The 18,480-nt window shown below is 36.0% G+C and overlaps 1 protein-coding gene across 3 annotated transcripts in view; it reads left to right on the forward strand.

Annotated features, from left to right (window-relative positions):
* Positions 1-18,480, forward strand: part of Il1rap (interleukin 1 receptor accessory protein) — a 134,209-nt gene that overhangs the window by 68,143 nt on the left and 47,586 nt on the right. For all 3 annotated transcript variants that reach the window (XR_007110193.1, XM_047564108.1, XM_047564109.1), the window contains exons 3-4: positions 9,625-9,910; positions 13,848-14,034. Coding sequence is in view for 2 of the 3 variants with exons in the window: in XM_047564108.1 (XP_047420064.1) it covers positions 9,625-9,910; positions 13,848-14,034 (473 nt within the window). In the remaining variant the exon portion in view is untranslated. The remainder of the gene's footprint in view (positions 1-9,624; positions 9,911-13,847; positions 14,035-18,480) is intronic.

The raw sequence follows: 18,480 nt of genomic DNA on the forward strand, positions 1-18,480 counted from the left end.
CCTTGCCCCTCCCCCATTCCCAGGCCCTCTTTCCAGGTTCTGTGTTTGTCTTTGCTTCATTGACTTACCATCTTCCAACATACTATCATATGTAACTTTTTTATTTAGCATGTTAATTATTTATGGTTAGTCTCCCAGTGTTTAGAAGGTGAGTTCCATGAGACCTTTGTTTTTTCAACCAGGTATCACAAGCTTCTGTTTTGGCACATGGTGGAATTCTTAGTACATAATTTTTATATGAATGAATAAAATCAATAGGTGTCAGAGGTTGCCTTTTAATCATGTCTTTATCCTCAACCCTAGCATTCCATACTCTGTGTCACATGCCCCCTCTGTTGGGGCTTCTGCTGATGTTTTAGTAGAATTCTTCTTTGCCACAGAAACTCAGCTCACCCACACTTAACTTGTTTTATTCTTTGTCCTTATGATTTTCACTCAATGTGCCTACCCAACTAAACACCTTGCTTGTACCTCAAATTCTCTGGGGATCACAGTCCTAGGATAATATTTCCTGAAGAGTCATACATATCACTAGAAAGTAAAAACTAAGCAAATCTACGAGAATGGATATAAAACCAGCCTTTCCGTTTGACTTAATCTCTGCTTTCAGCTTAGATTCAACTACTAAAATCTGCTGATGGGAGAATTTTTAAAGTGATTGGGTCATTGACATTGGAGTCCAGTTTGGAATGTAAGAAATGACTGGTATTGACTTCAACCCAGTCTCATGACTACCACCTCTACCCTCTACCCTGTTTATAATCATAATATGGTACAGTACGGCATGGTATGGTATAATATAACATAACAAAATAAACCATATTTTCATGCTTCTATTTAGAAGCCATCACCTACTGAGTTCATTTTGCTCAGTTAATAGTGTGTCTGTGCCATTCTTTTATAAAGATTGTTAGCTTCTCCATGAGCTAGACTCAATTCACATTTGTCATGCACATTCAGCTAACATATTGCTATAGTTTATTTATTTATTTATTTACTTAGTTTTTTTTTTTTTTTGAAAAATGTGTTCTAGTTAGTTATACATGATAGTAGAATGCACTTTGGTACATCACACATTGGTGGGGTATAATTTCTCATTCTTCTGGTTGTACATGATGTAGAATCTCACCAGTCATGTAGTTATATATGTACATAGAGTAATAATATCTGATTCATTCTACTATTCTTCTTACCCCCATACTCCCCTCTACCTAATCTAAAGTAACTCTGTTCTTCCATTGGCCCCTCCTTATTGTGAATTAGCATCCACATATCAGAGAAAACATTCAGCCTTTGGTTTTTTGGGATTGACTTATTTCACTTTGCACGATAACCCCCAGCTCCATCCATTTACTGGCAAATGCCATAATTAATTCTTCTTTAAGCCTGAGTAATATAGTCCATCATATATATACACACACCACATTTTCTTTATCCATTCATCTGTTGATGGGCACCCAGGTTGGTTTCATAGTTTAGCTATTGTGAGTTGAGCTGCTATAAACATTGATGTGACTGTATCCCTGTAGTATGCTGATTTTAAGTCCTTTGGGTGTAAACTGAGGTGTGGGATAGGTGGGTCAAATGGTGGTTTCATTCCAAGTTTTCTGAGGAATCTTCATACCGTTTTCCAGAGTGGTTGCACCAATTTGCATTCCCACCAGTAATGTATGAGTGTGCCTTTTTTCTCACATCTCACCAACAATTTCTCTAATTGCTAGAGATGTTGAACATTTCTTCATATATTTGTTGATTGATTGTACTTATTCTGTGAAGTGTCTTCTTCCTTAGCCCATTTATCGATTGGGTTATTTGGTGGTTTTTTTTTTTTTTTTTTGAGTTCTTTGTATATCCTGGAGATTAATGCTCTATCTGAGGTGCATGTGGTAAAGATGGTAAAGATTTTCTCCCATTCTGTAGGCTCTCCGCATTATTGATTGTTTTCTTTGCTGAGAAGAAGCTTTTTAGTTTGAGTCCATCCCATTTATTGATTCTTGATTTTACTTCTTGTGTTTTAGGAGTCTTGTTAAGGAAGTCAGATCCTAAGCTGACATGGTAAAGATTTGGGCCTACTTTTTCTTCTATTAGGCACAGGATCTTTGTTCTAGTGCCTAAGTCTTTGATCCATTTTGAGTTGAATTTCATGCAGGGTGAGAGAAAAGGGTTTAATTTCATTTTGTTACATATGGCTTTTCCAATTTTCCCAGCACTTGAATGTCCCCTAAAAGCCCGTGTGTTGAAGGCTTGGTCTCCAGCCTGTGACACTATTTGGAGGTAGTGAAACCTTGAAGATATGGGACTGGTGAGAGGAAGGAAGGTCACTGGAGGTAGGAAGGGGATATTGGAACACTGGCCTCTTCCTCTTTCTCTATTTGATTCCTGGCCACCATGTGGTAAACAGACCTGTATCATATACTTTGTTGTCATAGGCTAAAAGCAACAGAGCCAAGCAACCTTGGACTGAAATCCTTAAAATTAGGTACCAAAATAAACCCTTCCTTTTTTATTTATTTAATTTTACTTGTTTTTTTACTTATATATGACAGTAGAATCTATTCTGACATATTTATACAAACATGGAATTTATCTTATTCCAATTAGGATCCCTGTCTTATGGTTGTATACGATATTGAGATTCATTGTGGTATATTCATCTATGTGCATGGGAACATTATATCAGATTCATTCCACTGTCTTAAACCTTTTCTCTTTTTAAATTGATTTACCTCAAGCATTTGTTGCAGCACAAGAAAGCTTACTAATGCACATATACTGAGCTCCTTTCATATTGCTAGCCCCTTTAATTCTCATATAGCACTACAATACAAGTAGTTTGCATGAGCAGAAACAAAGTTTAAAAGGAAGAGCATTTTATTCAAGATCATATTACCTCTAAGTTGCACATGGCAAATAATTACATATGGAAAGTAACTCTACCTTAGGTCTTACACAATTTGAGTATTTGCTCTCTTTCACATATCTGAGTGTCCTCAGTCTTTGTACTTATGTGTCTCTGTACCCTAGTACTCAGCACAGTGCCTTGCTTACAGAAGGTCTCAATAAATTTTTAATAAATACAAATATATGAGCAACTTTCCTGTGGGAAATAATCCTGCGTTTAATGTGTGAGCATAGATTTGGGGCAAGCATCCTAGATCTATGTTCAGGCAGCTTTTATTTGTGCTACCACTCAGGCAAAAGTAAGTCAATTAATCTCTCTGTCTCCGTTTCCTGGCATGTAATGTGGGAATGGGCATGAAAGCCGAGAGGGTGTTGTGAGATTAATTAGTTAAAATGTATACCCTGCTATATAAATGCTAATTGCTGTCAGGAGCGTGGGGTGGATTTTCCAGTGACTTGGCTTCCCGAGGCTTTGCACATTTCCATTAGTCCTCTGTGCCACCAAGTCGCAGCCTTAAGAAACCCTTTGGCTGAGAGAAATGATGACTTTGTTGTTCCCCCATGTTGAAGGGCCAATTTAGAAAGGACTTCCACTGTGGAGTAAACTGGATAAGAAGGGGCATTTTAAACAAAAAGTAATTCAGTGTGCCAGTAATTTGCTAAATTCTCTTTGCTGTTATTAGAGACAAATCTATTTGCATAACAGCCTTTCCCTGTCTTTTCTGAGGCTGGTGCCTGCAGTGAATCATATAATTAATTTGGTATTACATGACACTCCAGCCTGTTGCCATAGATTTTATTTTTATTTGTTCATTGAATAATTTAAAAAGCTCTGACAAAATACCCTCAGGTAGCTGGCTGGAAAAACTTAAAAGCTCACAGAACAAATTTCAAATGGACAAATATCCCAAAGAAAAAGCTTAATAATAATAGCATTTTTGCTAATGCTTATGAATACTAATACAAATGCTTTCAGTCCCTATTGTAAAGGAGTCTTATTCTCTTTCTAGACATACACATTTGATCCATGAAATGTAATGTAAAAGAGACACATAACAGACATAATTATGTCTTTTCTCTTTTAAAATGTATTCAATTTAATTTGATTGAAAACAAATTAAGTTAATGGAATCAACCAAAATCTTGATGATTGATCTGTAATTAAATTTTAGTATGTAAGGACCTTTAACAAATACTATTTTAAAAAATGTCTACTCTTAATTTATTAACATATTATGAAAGGAAAATCACCATTATTATTCACGATATGCAATACCAGTCGCTTTGATGAATTTCAGTGCCTTAATACAATACAGGCTTATTTTTTGCTCACATCACAGTCCCTTGAAAGTGATATGGCATTCCTAAGTAGCTCTGTCTGACACAGGAATCCAGGCTCCTTCCTTCTTGTGATGCTACCCCTTTTAAAATGTCTGCTTTTCAGGCTCTCCCTATAAGGAAAAGAGAAAGCACCAAAAATCAGACGCGAGGTTCATGTTGCATGTCCTTTCTGGACCTGTTTCATTAACCAGATTAAATCACATGACCCAAACCCTATTACTAGGAAGGGATATGTCATTTTCACATGGGTGCAGGAAGAGAAAACGAGTCTATCCCTGGAATCACCAAAAGTCTGTTTCATAACTCCTCCTAAATTGTCTGCCTGAGTACCTGCTCGTAGTTGACAATTGCATGCTAGTTTTATTTTTTATTTTTTCCCTATCTCCTCTTTCTCAATCAGATTCTTGTACTTCACAAAAGAAAAAACTACCCTTCACTCCTCATCTATCTTCTTAACATTCATAGTTCAGGGCTATGGCGACCTCCAAGGACTAAGTGACACATTGTAATAGTGGGGTCAGAACACCTCCATTAATAAAAGCACTGTTAACCTCTAGTAGAGCTTCCTTTTTCTCTCCAGTTTACCGGTGTTCCTGTAGCAGTGAATCATGGCATTAGAACTGTGATATGTGGCCCAAGTTTTTGTGATGTGAATTGAACTATATTGCACAGTGGTGTGGCCTAAAGGATACTAATTTTCATTTAACAATTGTGCCATCAGTGATTTGGGTCAACCAACTCAGAGACAGGAGGTACCTTTGGAAGCAGCATAAGGAATGTCTTTATGATAAACAGAAGGTGGAGACATCTGATTCCATCTAGACAACAAACCTAACGTGGTGAAGTTCCAGCCTCCATCTGTTGTCCAATTGTCTGTCTGTCTCTTACTCTTTTTAATCATATACTTTATACTTAGAAATTGAAATGACTGTTATACCAATAGATGCCAACACAATTTTTGGAATTAAAAACTAAACGCAAGACTTTTCCTAAGAAACAGGAGGTGCAATTGGGATGGTTTGACACTGGCAGTGACTTTGCCAGTTGTAGAATGGGGTTGATATTTCTTTCCCTCCTTCCTTCTTTCTATTTCTAATTATTGTTTTAATAGAAAATCATACTTAGAGATTGTTTTAAGGTCAATGTATTAAAATATCTATACCCACATAATTGCATCCTTTCTGCTGTAAATTCCCTGATTCCCACTAGTTTTCCACCTCAGAGGTAAACACCTTTGAGTATTTTATTTATTTCTCCTGGCATTTCCTGTCTATACTTTGCTAACCAATTTGTGTGTATTATTTTTTCTTTCAGTCAACAATATGCATTTTATTTTCATTTTTAAAAAATTACAGTAAATGGGGGCTGGGGTTGTGGCTCAGTGGTGGAGCATTTGCCTAGCATGTGTGAGGCACTGGTTTGAGTCTCAGCACCACATGAAAATAAATAAATAAAATAGAGGTATCGTGTCCATCTATGACTAAATACAAAAAAATTAAAAATTACAGTAAGTGAGGGTTTTCTCTCTTCAGCTGCTGTACCTTATTTCCTATTCATTCTTCTGTATATAATACTGGTACTTATATGGTAGAATCAATAACCATTTAACTAATATGTCTTTACCTCTTATTCCCTAGGGAATCCTCAACTATAACTTCCAAACAAACCATCAATTAGGGTTTTACATTTATAAGATTATGTTAAATTATATTTATATTGTAATGTATTACATTACATTTGTATGCAATACATTACATTTATAATCAGTTTTAGTTTCAGTCAGCTCTTTGTTTCTCTGAATATTCCTTGTTACAGCATCCTGTTCCTCTTTCTCATGAATGCAGTAGGTTCCTTTCTCTCTGAAATTAATGATAATTTTTAAAAATATTTTCTTTTTTAAAATACCAGTGTAATTATCTGGAATACCAAATCCTATTAATAATTTGGAGGAAGAAATTTCCTTTACTTTACCGGAAACTACATTTTGTAGTGGAGATTTTTTCTCAAGATAACTTCTGGCGTTAACTGTATTTAAGAAGCAATTAAGAACCTGATTGGTGTGAAGCTTGTTAACCTCGAGCTTTTCTCTTGGCTGATGTGGCTGTACAATCTGTTAAAGAGTCTGTGATGTTAAAAATGTTAGGTCTTTCTACTTAAGTCTACTTTTACACTGCCTGGAGGGTAAAAGTTTGGCTACCCCCATCCTTGGATCTGAGTGGGGAAAGTTGTCACTCGAAGAATGATATTAGAATAAAGTTCGTAACCTGTTTGATAGAGCTTTTGTACAATCTTTTTTATTTCACCACTTTCCCCGTAGCCTCAGTTTTGAGGTACCTGGTCGCATCTGCCATGTTAGGATAATTATTGGTACTGATTATCGATGACTTAATAACAGAGATCTACTCTTTTACTTTAAGGAACAAGCTGGAGATATCTTAGTTTGTGTGTTCATATTTTCCAAGGCAGAAGAAAAGGGAAATTGGTGAATATACCATAGATATTAAAACATCCACTACAAGTGACACTCTTTGCCATCTTGGCCAAAGTAAGTCACATGGCTTCTCCTTATGTCAGAAATTCAGGAAAGTACAATCTTATAATGTGCCTGGTAGGATAACCAGAATTTTGTGACTAGCACTAATAATGACTTCTTACTTTTTACCGATAGTTCCTGGGTCTTCTCATCATCTGAATTATAGATTGGTTTATTCTCCAGCTTTCCCCTGCAGGTTTATGACATGTATTTTAAAATCCACTTGTCCATTTTGATGTTTTTTTCTCATGTTCTTGCTGTTACCTAGGATTGTCTAGAAAATTATTTTAGTTTTAGTGGTGTTACAGAAAGGAATGATATTGAATGGGTTTATTAAGTGTCATATTTATCAGAAAAACTATGGTTGTATTTTTTCTATAAACTGAGCTAATTCTGCAACTTTGCAGTGTTAAAGAAAAGGTAGTTAGTGAAAGTGATAAAATAGACATTTTATTTCATTTAAAAATATTGTACAGGTATCACAAAGGTGTATTGATGTAAACAACCTTTTGATCTTTCCAAATCTCTCTGTATGTTTGATTTTAAAAGGTAATTCTAATTAAAGGATAGAAAAAATAGTCATCTGTAGAGTCTTGAAAAAAATAGTTTCATTTCCCAGAGATTTATTATTTACTTAATTGTCAATTTGTTTTCAAGTCAGAAAGATTCAAATTCTTTCCTTTCAAAAAAAGGAAAATAACTACTATTTAGTTGTTCTATCAGTTATCTAGTGCTACAGAAATGTTGCCTAACAATCATCAGTTTTAATGGCAGAACTTCATTTTATTTGTTAGACATGCATTTTTGCTCATGAGGCCATGGGTTGCCAGGCACTGTTGGTCCAGGCTGGGCTTGAGCATCTTTGGTCAGTGTGGAAGGGCTGGATAGCTATGCTTCTGGAGCTGTCCAGCAGCTTTAGCCCACATGTTCTCTTATTTACTATTCAGCTTTTCAGGGCTTGTTCTATAGTGGTAACATGGTTCCTAGAGAAAGCAAAAACTTTTAAGTCTGAGGCTTAGATTGTCCTAGGATGGCTTTTGCTACATTGTGTTGGCCAATACAAGTGACAAGGGGCAGCCCCAATTCAAGGGTTGGGAAATAGACTTGCTCTGATTGAAAGACTCACAGTTTCCAATTGCAGAGGGTGATCATTCTGGGAGGAATTAAGGATGGGGCCTTTTTTAAAAATAGGCTCTGTCTTTAAGAATTGTCAAGTTATCATTAAAAATAATTTTTGATAGTAAAATAAATAAATTGGGCATATCACTGAAAGAATTCAAAGAATTGAGTGACATTTTTCCTGGCTATGAAAAATGTCCTCAATGCTTATATATTAACAATTAATTTCCAACCGATACTTAACTCCTCTCATTCAGAATCAACCCATCCACACTATGAATACCTAATTTCAATGAAATTTTATATTTGGCAAATACTTATAAAATTGAAAATCTAACCTGAATTGTACGTACTATAATCATAATAAAACTCATCCAGAAGAAACAAAGTATAGCACATATAGCTTTATATATTTCTTTATTCTTAGAAGAATAAGATGATGAAAAAATGTTTGAAGACTATCAGACATAAGAATATATTCCACAAAGTAAAATTATGTGTGAAGACAGTGGAATTGATACACGTTCAAGGAGAAAAAAATATTATGGAATTAATAAGTTAAAAAAAGTGTCTTTGTCTATTTTTAGGTTTGACATCATTGTATGGCAAATCTCTATTCCGTTGGGTGTAATTAAAGGAGTGATGTAACCCTTTTATTTAAAAATGCCATTATTTACCATATGACACTATATATGTTCTTTCCAGTTATTATACTTAGCATGAAAACTGAAATGTATGGAAGACTATATGGTTAGAGTGTATGTAAGAGACACAATAAACAAATAAAACTGTCTTAAAATAATTTGGGGGAACTTATAGAACTCCATCACCCCTGCAGTCTCGTCTGTCTTTGCCCCACCACTCATATTTCACTTGTAAGAAAAGAAGTAATTCTCATGGGTTTTTTTTTTTTTTTCTGAATTGAGGGATTATTTTTCATTATAAAAAATAAATTCTAAAAACCACTACTAGTTTTGTTTGACTCTGAATCTTTGAACCACTAGCACTTTTATTCCTCAGTGTGCATCCTGAAGACCTCAACTTCTTAAGGTCCATAGTCACACTCCTAGGCACTGTAGCCAGGAGACAGAATGGCTAGCCCAGGTGGAGGTGTGCAGTAAGTGTAAAATACGTTGAATGTGGAAGATTCACTGCAAAAAGAATTAAAATGTAAAATAACTTCATTAACATCTTTTCGATATCTTGAATATAACCATGGATAAAAAATACATTACTAACATTAATTTCACCTGCTTCTTTTTATGTTTTTAATGACGCAACTGGCACATGTGGCTCATATTATATTTCTATGGGATGGTGCAGATATGAACTCCAGAGCAGGAGATGTGGGAACACAGAGAGTTCTCTCTCTCCTACCTAGGCAAGGGTTGTCTTCTCAGTTACAATTTTCTCCTGAGGACTTCTCTATCTCCAGGAAATGAGAAAGCACATGATTTCTTGCTCATGACACCTCCCTAAGTCCTTGTAGGGTTTCACAGGATCAAGCTGTCAGATCAAATTTTTATCCAAAAGATACCCAAAAGACAATGAAGAAATGGAACGAAGCATTTTTTTTTCACCAGTGGTGTTTATTATATGCATTTATTGGAGGACCCAGAGAAGGAGGTACCTGGAAAAGACTGGGTATCCTAAAGAGAAAGTGTGTCCTCTGGAGAACTTCATTTTGAAGTGACTTTATCTCCTCTTTTCTTTCCTTTTGATGATTCCAGAACGCTGCGATGACTGGGGTCTGGATACCATGAGGCAGATTCAAGTATTCGAAGATGAGCCAGCTCGCATCAAGTGTCCGCTCTTTGAACACTTCTTGAAGTTTAACTACAGCACCGCCCACTCTGCTGGACTTACTCTGATTTGGTATTGGACTAGGCAAGACCGGGACCTGGAGGAGCCCATTAACTTCCGCCTTCCTGAGAACCGCATCAGTAAAGAGAAAGATGTGCTCTGGTTCCGGCCCACCCTCCTCAATGACACAGGCAACTACACCTGCATGTTAAGGTAGCCCAACTCACAGCTGCTGCTGTCTTTTCCCTTGATTCCTACCTAGGCTTTATTCAGATGATGAATGTGCCATGAAGCCAGGGAGGGAACAAAGTATTTAGAGTTATGCTTCACTTCAGTGTATTAGCCTAGAAGGATTGAAGAATGTGTGCAGAGAGAATGAGCGTATTCCAGAAATATTCTCCATGGGTGGTTCCTTTTCAGATCCCAACACAGGTCACAGTTGTCTAAAGGTGGAACTTTATTTATTTGCCCCCTTTCCTTGATATTGGAACCTGCCAACATGTATCCCTCACCTGGAAGCATCCATTTCCCTAGAAAATTAACAGGGCAGGGAATAGAGCCCATTTGTGTCTTTTATTCTTGGCATCTTTCAAAGTGCCTGGCCTAGAATAGACACTGAGAGCACCTTTATAGAAAAGAATATTTAGGAGGCATCAAATATAGGTAAGACGATGTGTTTAAATTTTTCTACTGAAATTTCCTAAGAAGCTAGGTGAACACCACATTCCTAAGAATCTAAGACTTTATTCTTAAGAAAGCTATCATTATTACAAATTTTATCAAATCCACTTTTTTTTTAACATCTATGTAGATTTTATCTTACAACCTGTCTTTCTTTTACTATGGATTAATGTTGTTGTTGCTTAGGAGTGACCCTTGAAAAACAGAGATTCCTTCAAAGAATAATAATTTTAAAGCTGTGTTCTTTGCTTACCTTTTATTCACAGTGTCTTTTTTAGTTCCAGGATATACTTTGTTTTCTGAATTTCCATGTAGGTTGTGGTTTTTGTTTTTGTTTTTTCAATCTAGGGAGCTTTTATTTTTTCTTTTAATGCAGTTTCGTACTATTTAATAGGTATATTGATTTGCCAGAGCAGCAATACCAAAATACTACAGGCAGTGGCCTAACCATTAGGTATTTCTTTTCTCACAGTTCTGGAGGCTGAAAGTCTAAGATCAAAGTTGGTGAGCTTGATTCTCAGTGCCTTTCTCTTCTCCTTAACTTGCATATGGTCATTTTTTCTTCATGTCTTTGCATAGGACTCCCTCTGTGTATGTCACTGTCCTACACTAATCATATGAGACTTGGACCCACCCTTCTGATCTCATTTTATCTTACTTACATCTTTAAAGGCCCTGTTTCCAAATATAGTCAAATTCTGAAGTCAAATTCAACATGAATTTGGTGTGTGTGTGTGAGACACAATTGAGCTCATAATAACTATATCCTGTTTTCCTCAAGGATGTTAACTGTTCTCTGATGGACTATGCTTTGACAAATATAAGCTATGCTGTAATTATATAAAAAGGTCCCCTTCTCTATTGCAGAGAAGCTTCTGGATCACTGTGCACTTAGCCTGCTAAGCCTTTCTAAAGACCCTTCTGGAGCTTTCACCTGACAGTGATTATATTGGAGTGAATTTGAGATTGGCAACTGGTTCCCATGGAGCCTGGGAGTATGCTGTTCCCATTATTTATATCCTAATGCAACTTGGTGAAAATTAAAACAGATTATATTGCAAATAGCATCAGATGAGAAGGCAGAGAAATCTGGCTCTCATTCCAGGTCTGCCACCATTTAGCTGGTGAATGTAGCCAAGTTGTGTCCATATCTGGTGCCTTCATTCCATGCAGTGAGAGAGTTGGTCTTTAAGCTCCTCTTCCTCTTTGATGATCATTAATCTGATACCATTTCCCAAGTGAACATTAGCAGGTCCCTGGGATGTTTTGTGTTCAACTCTGGTCTCCAACACATGTTCTAGTGCTATAGTATCTGTGTTACTTTTTCGCTTGCTACCCACTGCTTACCCAGAGCAGTTCCCTTAACTTTCCTAAACTAACCATTTTGCATCATGAGAGTAGAACTGCTTGGCCAGTAATGTGTGCATATACCTATAGTGTTATTTATCAATTGTTGATTGTCTGTTACCTGCCTTCCTATCTTCCACGTCTCTAAAGCACAGCTAGCATTAAAATTATCTGCTAAGAGCACTAAAAAGCTTCTCACTGTCCGGAGGTGATATCTAAACTGAGACAACCTTGTGGAATCACAGGGCTAGCTGTCTTTAAGGCTATGAAACTAGATTCATCTTCCTGTATTTTACTGCTTATAATCTGGCTCCAATAATATTTAACTTTGGGGGTTGCACAAGTCAGTCCAACCACTCACTGTTCATCACTTTTATTTAAATCAGAAAATGTATCTTTATGTTCAATTGAAATATACCTTCTACAACTTCTGTTTCACAAGGTAGACTTTTGTTATTGGTAGACAAAGTTCCTGCCTGACACTCCCTTATGCCACATTCTTAGTATTGTCACAAGTTGTCTTTGAGTGCCTCTTCCCTCATGTTTGGGAACTCATGCCCCTTCCCTTGCATCATATGTAGTATTTTTTTTTTTTTATTGCAAACAAATGGGATACATGTTGTTTCTCTGTTTGTACACGGCGTAAAGGCATACCATTTGTGCAATCATAAATTTACATAGGGTAATGTTGTTTGATTCATTCTGTTATTTTTCCCTTCCCCCCCACCCCTCCCACCCCTCTTTTCCCTCTATACAGTCCTTCCTTCCTCCATTCTTGCCCCCCTCCCTAACCCTAACTCTAACCCTAATTCACAAGTCAAGTGTCTACTATGCATTTGGTCCTGTACCCAGAAATCGTGAAAAAAGGTGAACAGTGAACGGACTCTAGACACTTAATTTCATTATTCTATTATTCACTTTCTTATTTTCCTATAGGTAGATAAAATTTTATATCCTTTTTTTTCATTAAACGAATATTTTTCATCACTTACTAAAAATTTAGAAACTACTAGATGTGACGAATATAATAAACACCAATGATCTTGTGAAATTTACATTTTACAGATGACATAGATATCTGGATATAGCCATTTTGTTTTGTATTATGGTAATTTTTATTAGTTCTTTTTAGTTATACAGAATGTAAGAATTTATTTTGACACAATGATAAAAGCATGGAATATAATTTGCTCTAGTTCAGTCCCTAGTACTTCTCCTTTCTTTCCCCTACTCCCTCCTCTTGTTCTTTTCTCTCTACTCTACTGACGTATTATGATAAATGTCATCAAAAAAATGTCCAAAGTACTCAATGAATAGGAGGCCCTAAGTTAGATGCAGGGTAGAGAGAGGATAAAAGAGAAGAGGAAACAACCCGTGTAGACATTATTACATGACTTCCCAGTCATACTAAGCAAATTTATTTTCATCTTGATTGTTTTTATAGGCACTGATAACAATTTTGAGTGGTTATATATCATAGTGCTTTTTTTACAAAATTCCTTTTGTTTAGTTTTTCTATTGATTCCAATGTTTTTATTGCTGAGATGGCACTGGATGGACATTTTCGAGTATGTGTGGTCTCTTATTTCCCCCTTTCTATATTTCTATCATTTGAAAAAAAGATTTCCACACCAAATTATCCTGGAAACACTTCTTTTCCAAAGGTTTTTTTTTACCATTAGGAACTATGATTAAATATGGTATTCTTGCCTTTGCTTCACCAATACTGAGTATTACTGAAAAATTTTTAAGTGAAAAATTTAAACACACATATCTGTACACATACACTTTCCCCAACAGTCCAACAACTTACCATGGGTATCACAATCTGCCCTGTGGTTGGGCATTTTAAATCCCCAATCCTTCCTCCTTTTTAAAAAATCTAATACTGATAATGTTCAGGGTCATGTATACATATTTTAGAACATTATCAGTAGACAACTGTGTTTATTTTTTATTCTGTGATACCACTTGACATAAGAAATGCCTCTGTAAATCATTCAGTTTTTACGTGAACTTAACATGTATAAATGAAGTCTCTATTTGGTTCATTTTTATGTGGTTGCTATATTAAGTGAAATGCAAATGAGACTACCTATTTATTGCGTATTTCTCTTTTTAGGAACACTACATATTGCAGCAAAGTTGCATTTCCTCTGGAAGTTGTTCAAAAAGACAGCTGTTTCAATTCCCCCATGAAACTCCCAGTGCATAGACTGTATATAGAATATGGTATTCAGAAGATCACTTGTCCAAATGTGGATGGATATTTTCCTTCCAGAGTCAAACCCACCGTCACTTGGTATATGGTAAGCAAATTAGAGCACATTTTATTCTTAAATGGCAATACTTATTTGCTGAATTAAATGTAGGAGCTGAGATTTCTCTCCTCAGATTTTCTGATTTCGGCTTTAATAACTTGGTATAAAACTTGCCACTGCCTCATTTTATACTGCTTCAAAGAAAGAGGTATGGGTTGCTTCACCTCAGTCCACTGTTTCTTAATTTACATCCTCTGGAATACCAGAACTAACTTGTTTCTGTTAACTTCCTGTCAAACACATTTTGAGAAATGTCTACTTTTACTCACTGCTTAGTGAGGTTAGAAACTGCTGATTCATCTAGGTGAATTTCAACTCCTTGGTTTGTCAGTACTGTTTTTTGTTATTTATGTGTGTTTTCTTATTTGCCCTCATTTTTGGGCACCATCTATCTGTGACTTCTCCTACCTCTGAAGGATCTAGAAAGTGTTTAATCAAAAAATCAAAGTTTGGAAGGTGATACTTGTGGCAGCAAGAAAGCTTTTAAATTTCAAGCCCCAACCTACACCTAAGCAAAACTTGGTGACAAATTATCCATGAGAACTCCTTTTGGTAATTGAGTGAGAGAAGCTACCAACACATTTGAGACCCTTATGGGAAGGCAGGGAAGCCAGCAGAAGGAAGTTGCGTCTTGCCTGGTCCACTCAACAACAGGAGACCCCAAAAGAGCCAACAGGTGCTTACTGGCAAGTATAGTAGGCCAACTCAGGAGCAGCAGCTGAAATTAGGAGAGGATTTACTGGGAGAAGGTAGGTACAAGCAGTAAGGTTTGGATGGGGTTGGAGCAGTTCTAGTGCTTTATAACTCTAAAAAGTGACCAGATCCGTAGAGAAGAAGCTGCTAAGAGTAGAAGAACAGTTGCCTAGTATATGAAGGGCTTAAGTTTGAGCCCCATCATGCAAGAAAAGAAGAAAAGGAACTGGATCAGGACAAAGTAGAAGAAGGGAAAAGAAGGGACTGGCTAAAATGGAGGAAGGGAACAGCAGGACATCCCATGGCAGAGCCCCTATAGATTTGGAGAGGAATCTCTCTGAATTTTGAAAATCCTGCCATATTCTAAAGTCCAGAAAAAAACTAATTTCACATAAAAATGAAGAACAACAGTAAAAAAAAAAAGGTAAAATCCTATTCAAAGCTATAAGAAAAAGTAGAATAACATCTATGCGGAAAAAAGAAAGTATAGTATGTCAGAAGTGTGTATAATTACCTATTTAAAAATGAACTGAAAGACATTAAGAAAGGTCACAAAAAGTGAAAGAATAATATAAATAACAGAAATTATATAACTCACTGAAAACTTAAAATGAAGAAAATAAGTTATTTCAGAAATGAAGGCAAACCAAGGAATGAGTGTGTGTGTACATGAATGCACATATATAAGTATGTACTAGTCCATTGAACTGGTAGAACACTTTACTCCCTGAACCCCCATTACCTTCTTACCCCAGCAGAAGTTTGCACACATGTTCACACACACATAAATACACAATACATAAGGCCTGAAGATTGGTAGGAAGTGAAAAGGAGAAAACTTTTTAAGAGTAAAAAATAATGAATAACATAAAAAGGTTAGAGTAGCTATACAAATATCAGATAAAGTAGACTTTAAGACAATGAGGATTACTGAAGATAAAGAGAACATTTTGTAATAGGAAAAAGGTCACTTTATTGGAGGCATAAAAATAGTAACAGTAAATGTGCCTTTTAAAAATACTTCAAAATACATGAAGCAAGAGTTGGCAGAATTCAAGGATAAATAGACAATTCCACAACCATAATTGAAAGTTTTAAATTCTCTTAAGTTGTTTGTTAATGAAACAACTTAGGAATTAATTTAAAGAAAGAGTTAACTATTAGCTAAAGAGATGCAATTTGAACTCGAATAAATGTAGTACTTGCAATGGTTTTAATTCAATGCAGGAAGTTCTAATTCATAAACTCATAATGATATTTGTAAAAATTTCACTATTTTTATTTGAATGCTGATAGAAAATCAGTTTTTGTCTTGAAAACTAGTAAACAAAGAGAAATAATTTAATATTCTGATTTTCCTGGAAGAAATATACCATTGGTAATAAAACAGTGCAAAAAAGTATGTGTTATATAAGCATTCCTACTAATAAATGAAGGAGAAATCATAGATTTGTAAGTTCCAGTTGATTAATAAATCTAAGCATTAAGCATCAATGATTGTTAACTTCACAAATGATAAACCACTAGATATTTTTCTTCTAATAGAAGAACACAGTGTTAGCTATAATCTTGTCAAATAGGTTAAATCTGAGTCTGATCAAGTCTTTAGACACTGCTGCTATTTTGCCAGAAATCTAAAAAAATATATTGAGGCACCCCATGAGTTTGCAGTCAGCAAAATTCAGACTGTATGAAACTCCACAGGCCAAATATGCTGAATGATTCAACCTGTAGGAAAAGGAAAGGCATGGAGTAGGAACACCTTAAGAAACATGATGTTAAATGAAGAATATAAGACATTTTAAAAGTGGGTGATGCTATAACACCTTAGGATGTACACATAGGTGATAAAATGATGAATGCAAACAAAGAAGCGATTTTACTATGAAAGTATAGAGAGTCACTACTTCAGTGGAGGGAGTAGTAAAGGAGGTGTGATTGACATGGGACATGTGGAAGGCCTTCAAGGGTGACTGGCAGAGTGCTATTCCTGGACCTGACTGGTGCTTACCAAGATATTTGTTTCAAAGTAATTCATTAACTCATACATTTATTTAGAGTGTTTTTTTTTTTTTTTGTAAATGTTTTATTGTATAATAAAGTGATTAAGAGTAAGGGAGAACTTAAGGAAGGGAGGAAGGGTAACAGGGAGAGGCAGAGGAAGGGTGAGAGGGGGGAAGGGTAAGAAAAGGGAGAGGCAGATTGATTTAAGAGCTTTACCCAGCAACTGCATGGGCCTAGGTTGAATCCTGTTCGTTTGAAGGAGCTGCAAAGTAAATTGTGAGAAAATCAGGGAACTCTGAACTTATAATACTGATGATATTAGTGAATTATTACTTTTTAAGCTTGATCATGGTACAGTAGTTATACTAACTGAGAGAGTCCTATGATTTAGGGAAATATTTGCAAATGAAATTATATGATCTCTGTGATTTATCTCAAACTAATTTGGGGGTACAGTGAGTGGGTATGAGACTGAACTGAACTTGTTAGGGTTGATAAGGGTACAAGGGCTCATTTTATGTTTTCTCTGTAATTGTAATTCTCCGTAGTAAATAGCATAAATGATTAAAATAATAAGATTAACAATTTTATATTAAAAAGTATAATATAGTTTCCAGTTAAAAATGTGTTTATCTATTTACTCTGCAATCAAGGTCTTTAACCTCTAACCTTGTCTGCTTTTTCAGTTTTCTTCCCTATCTTCCCATATACATGCATTCATTTTCTCCTCTTCTTTTTCCTCATGCAGTCCCTCTGCCTAGAATGTTCTTTGAAAACAGATCAAGTTCTGTTTGCTACATGAATTGTTCCTTGCTTTGTCCAGCTGGAAATCACTTTTTCCATATACTCTCATAGCTATTTATTTATATCTGTTTTTACTACATTATTTTTCTGTAGTCCTTCATTCATGTATTCATTCAACATCCACTCTCTGAAGATAAGTTTTTTCGCTATATTGTGCCAGGAGTGTGGGGGAAAGGAGACAGATGCCCAGCTCTGAAATCTCAAAGGAGTGTACAATTTAACATGGGCAAGTTCATAAGAATAATTTCTGTTGTTATCAAAGGTAGAACTTAAATTTCACAACAGTGACAAAGAGAAATTGCTGGTGGTTTTAAGAAGAGGAACAGCGTGTGTTCTATGATACTGGCTGTTTCTTCAAAGTGATACCATATCCAGTGACTTCCTGGTTTTGTATTTTCCTCTCTGGAAGAGGGTTGGTGCTGTTAACCATGGCAGGGAATAGTGGAGGAGATGCTGAGGAGTAAGTAATGCATTTAATAAATGTCGTATTAAGTTAGAGATTTCTGCAAGACACCCGGGTGGCAAGCGGCAGTGACTAGCCGATAGTGGTTGCATGCTTATAGGTCTGGAACTTGGGGGAAAAAGCAAAACTGATGATAGAGAATTGGATGCATCCCTGTGATAGTTGGAACCCTTAAGAAGACTAAATAAAGTGAGAAGCGAAGCCAGCCAAGGTCAAGCTCTAGAGGTATTATTCATGAGGAGAATGGAAGATAAAGTCTGGAGAAGAGACTAAGAAAAGTCACTGCCATAAAACCGTTGTGGCAGACAGCCAACAGTGTGTGGGTCACTGAAAATGACAACCAGCAAGCAGCCACCTTTCTGTCTTCTACTACTGATGCCTGTTGTGCTATTTTTTTTAATTTATAACTTTGCATAATTGGATGACACCTTTGATCCTAAGAGTTCTGCCATCCTGGGGACGGAATCTGG

The sequence above is a fragment of the Sciurus carolinensis genome, chromosome 9, assembly GCF_902686445.1.
Source record: "Sciurus carolinensis chromosome 9, mSciCar1.2, whole genome shotgun sequence".
Lineage (NCBI taxonomy): Eukaryota > Metazoa > Chordata > Mammalia > Rodentia > Sciuridae > Sciurus > Sciurus carolinensis.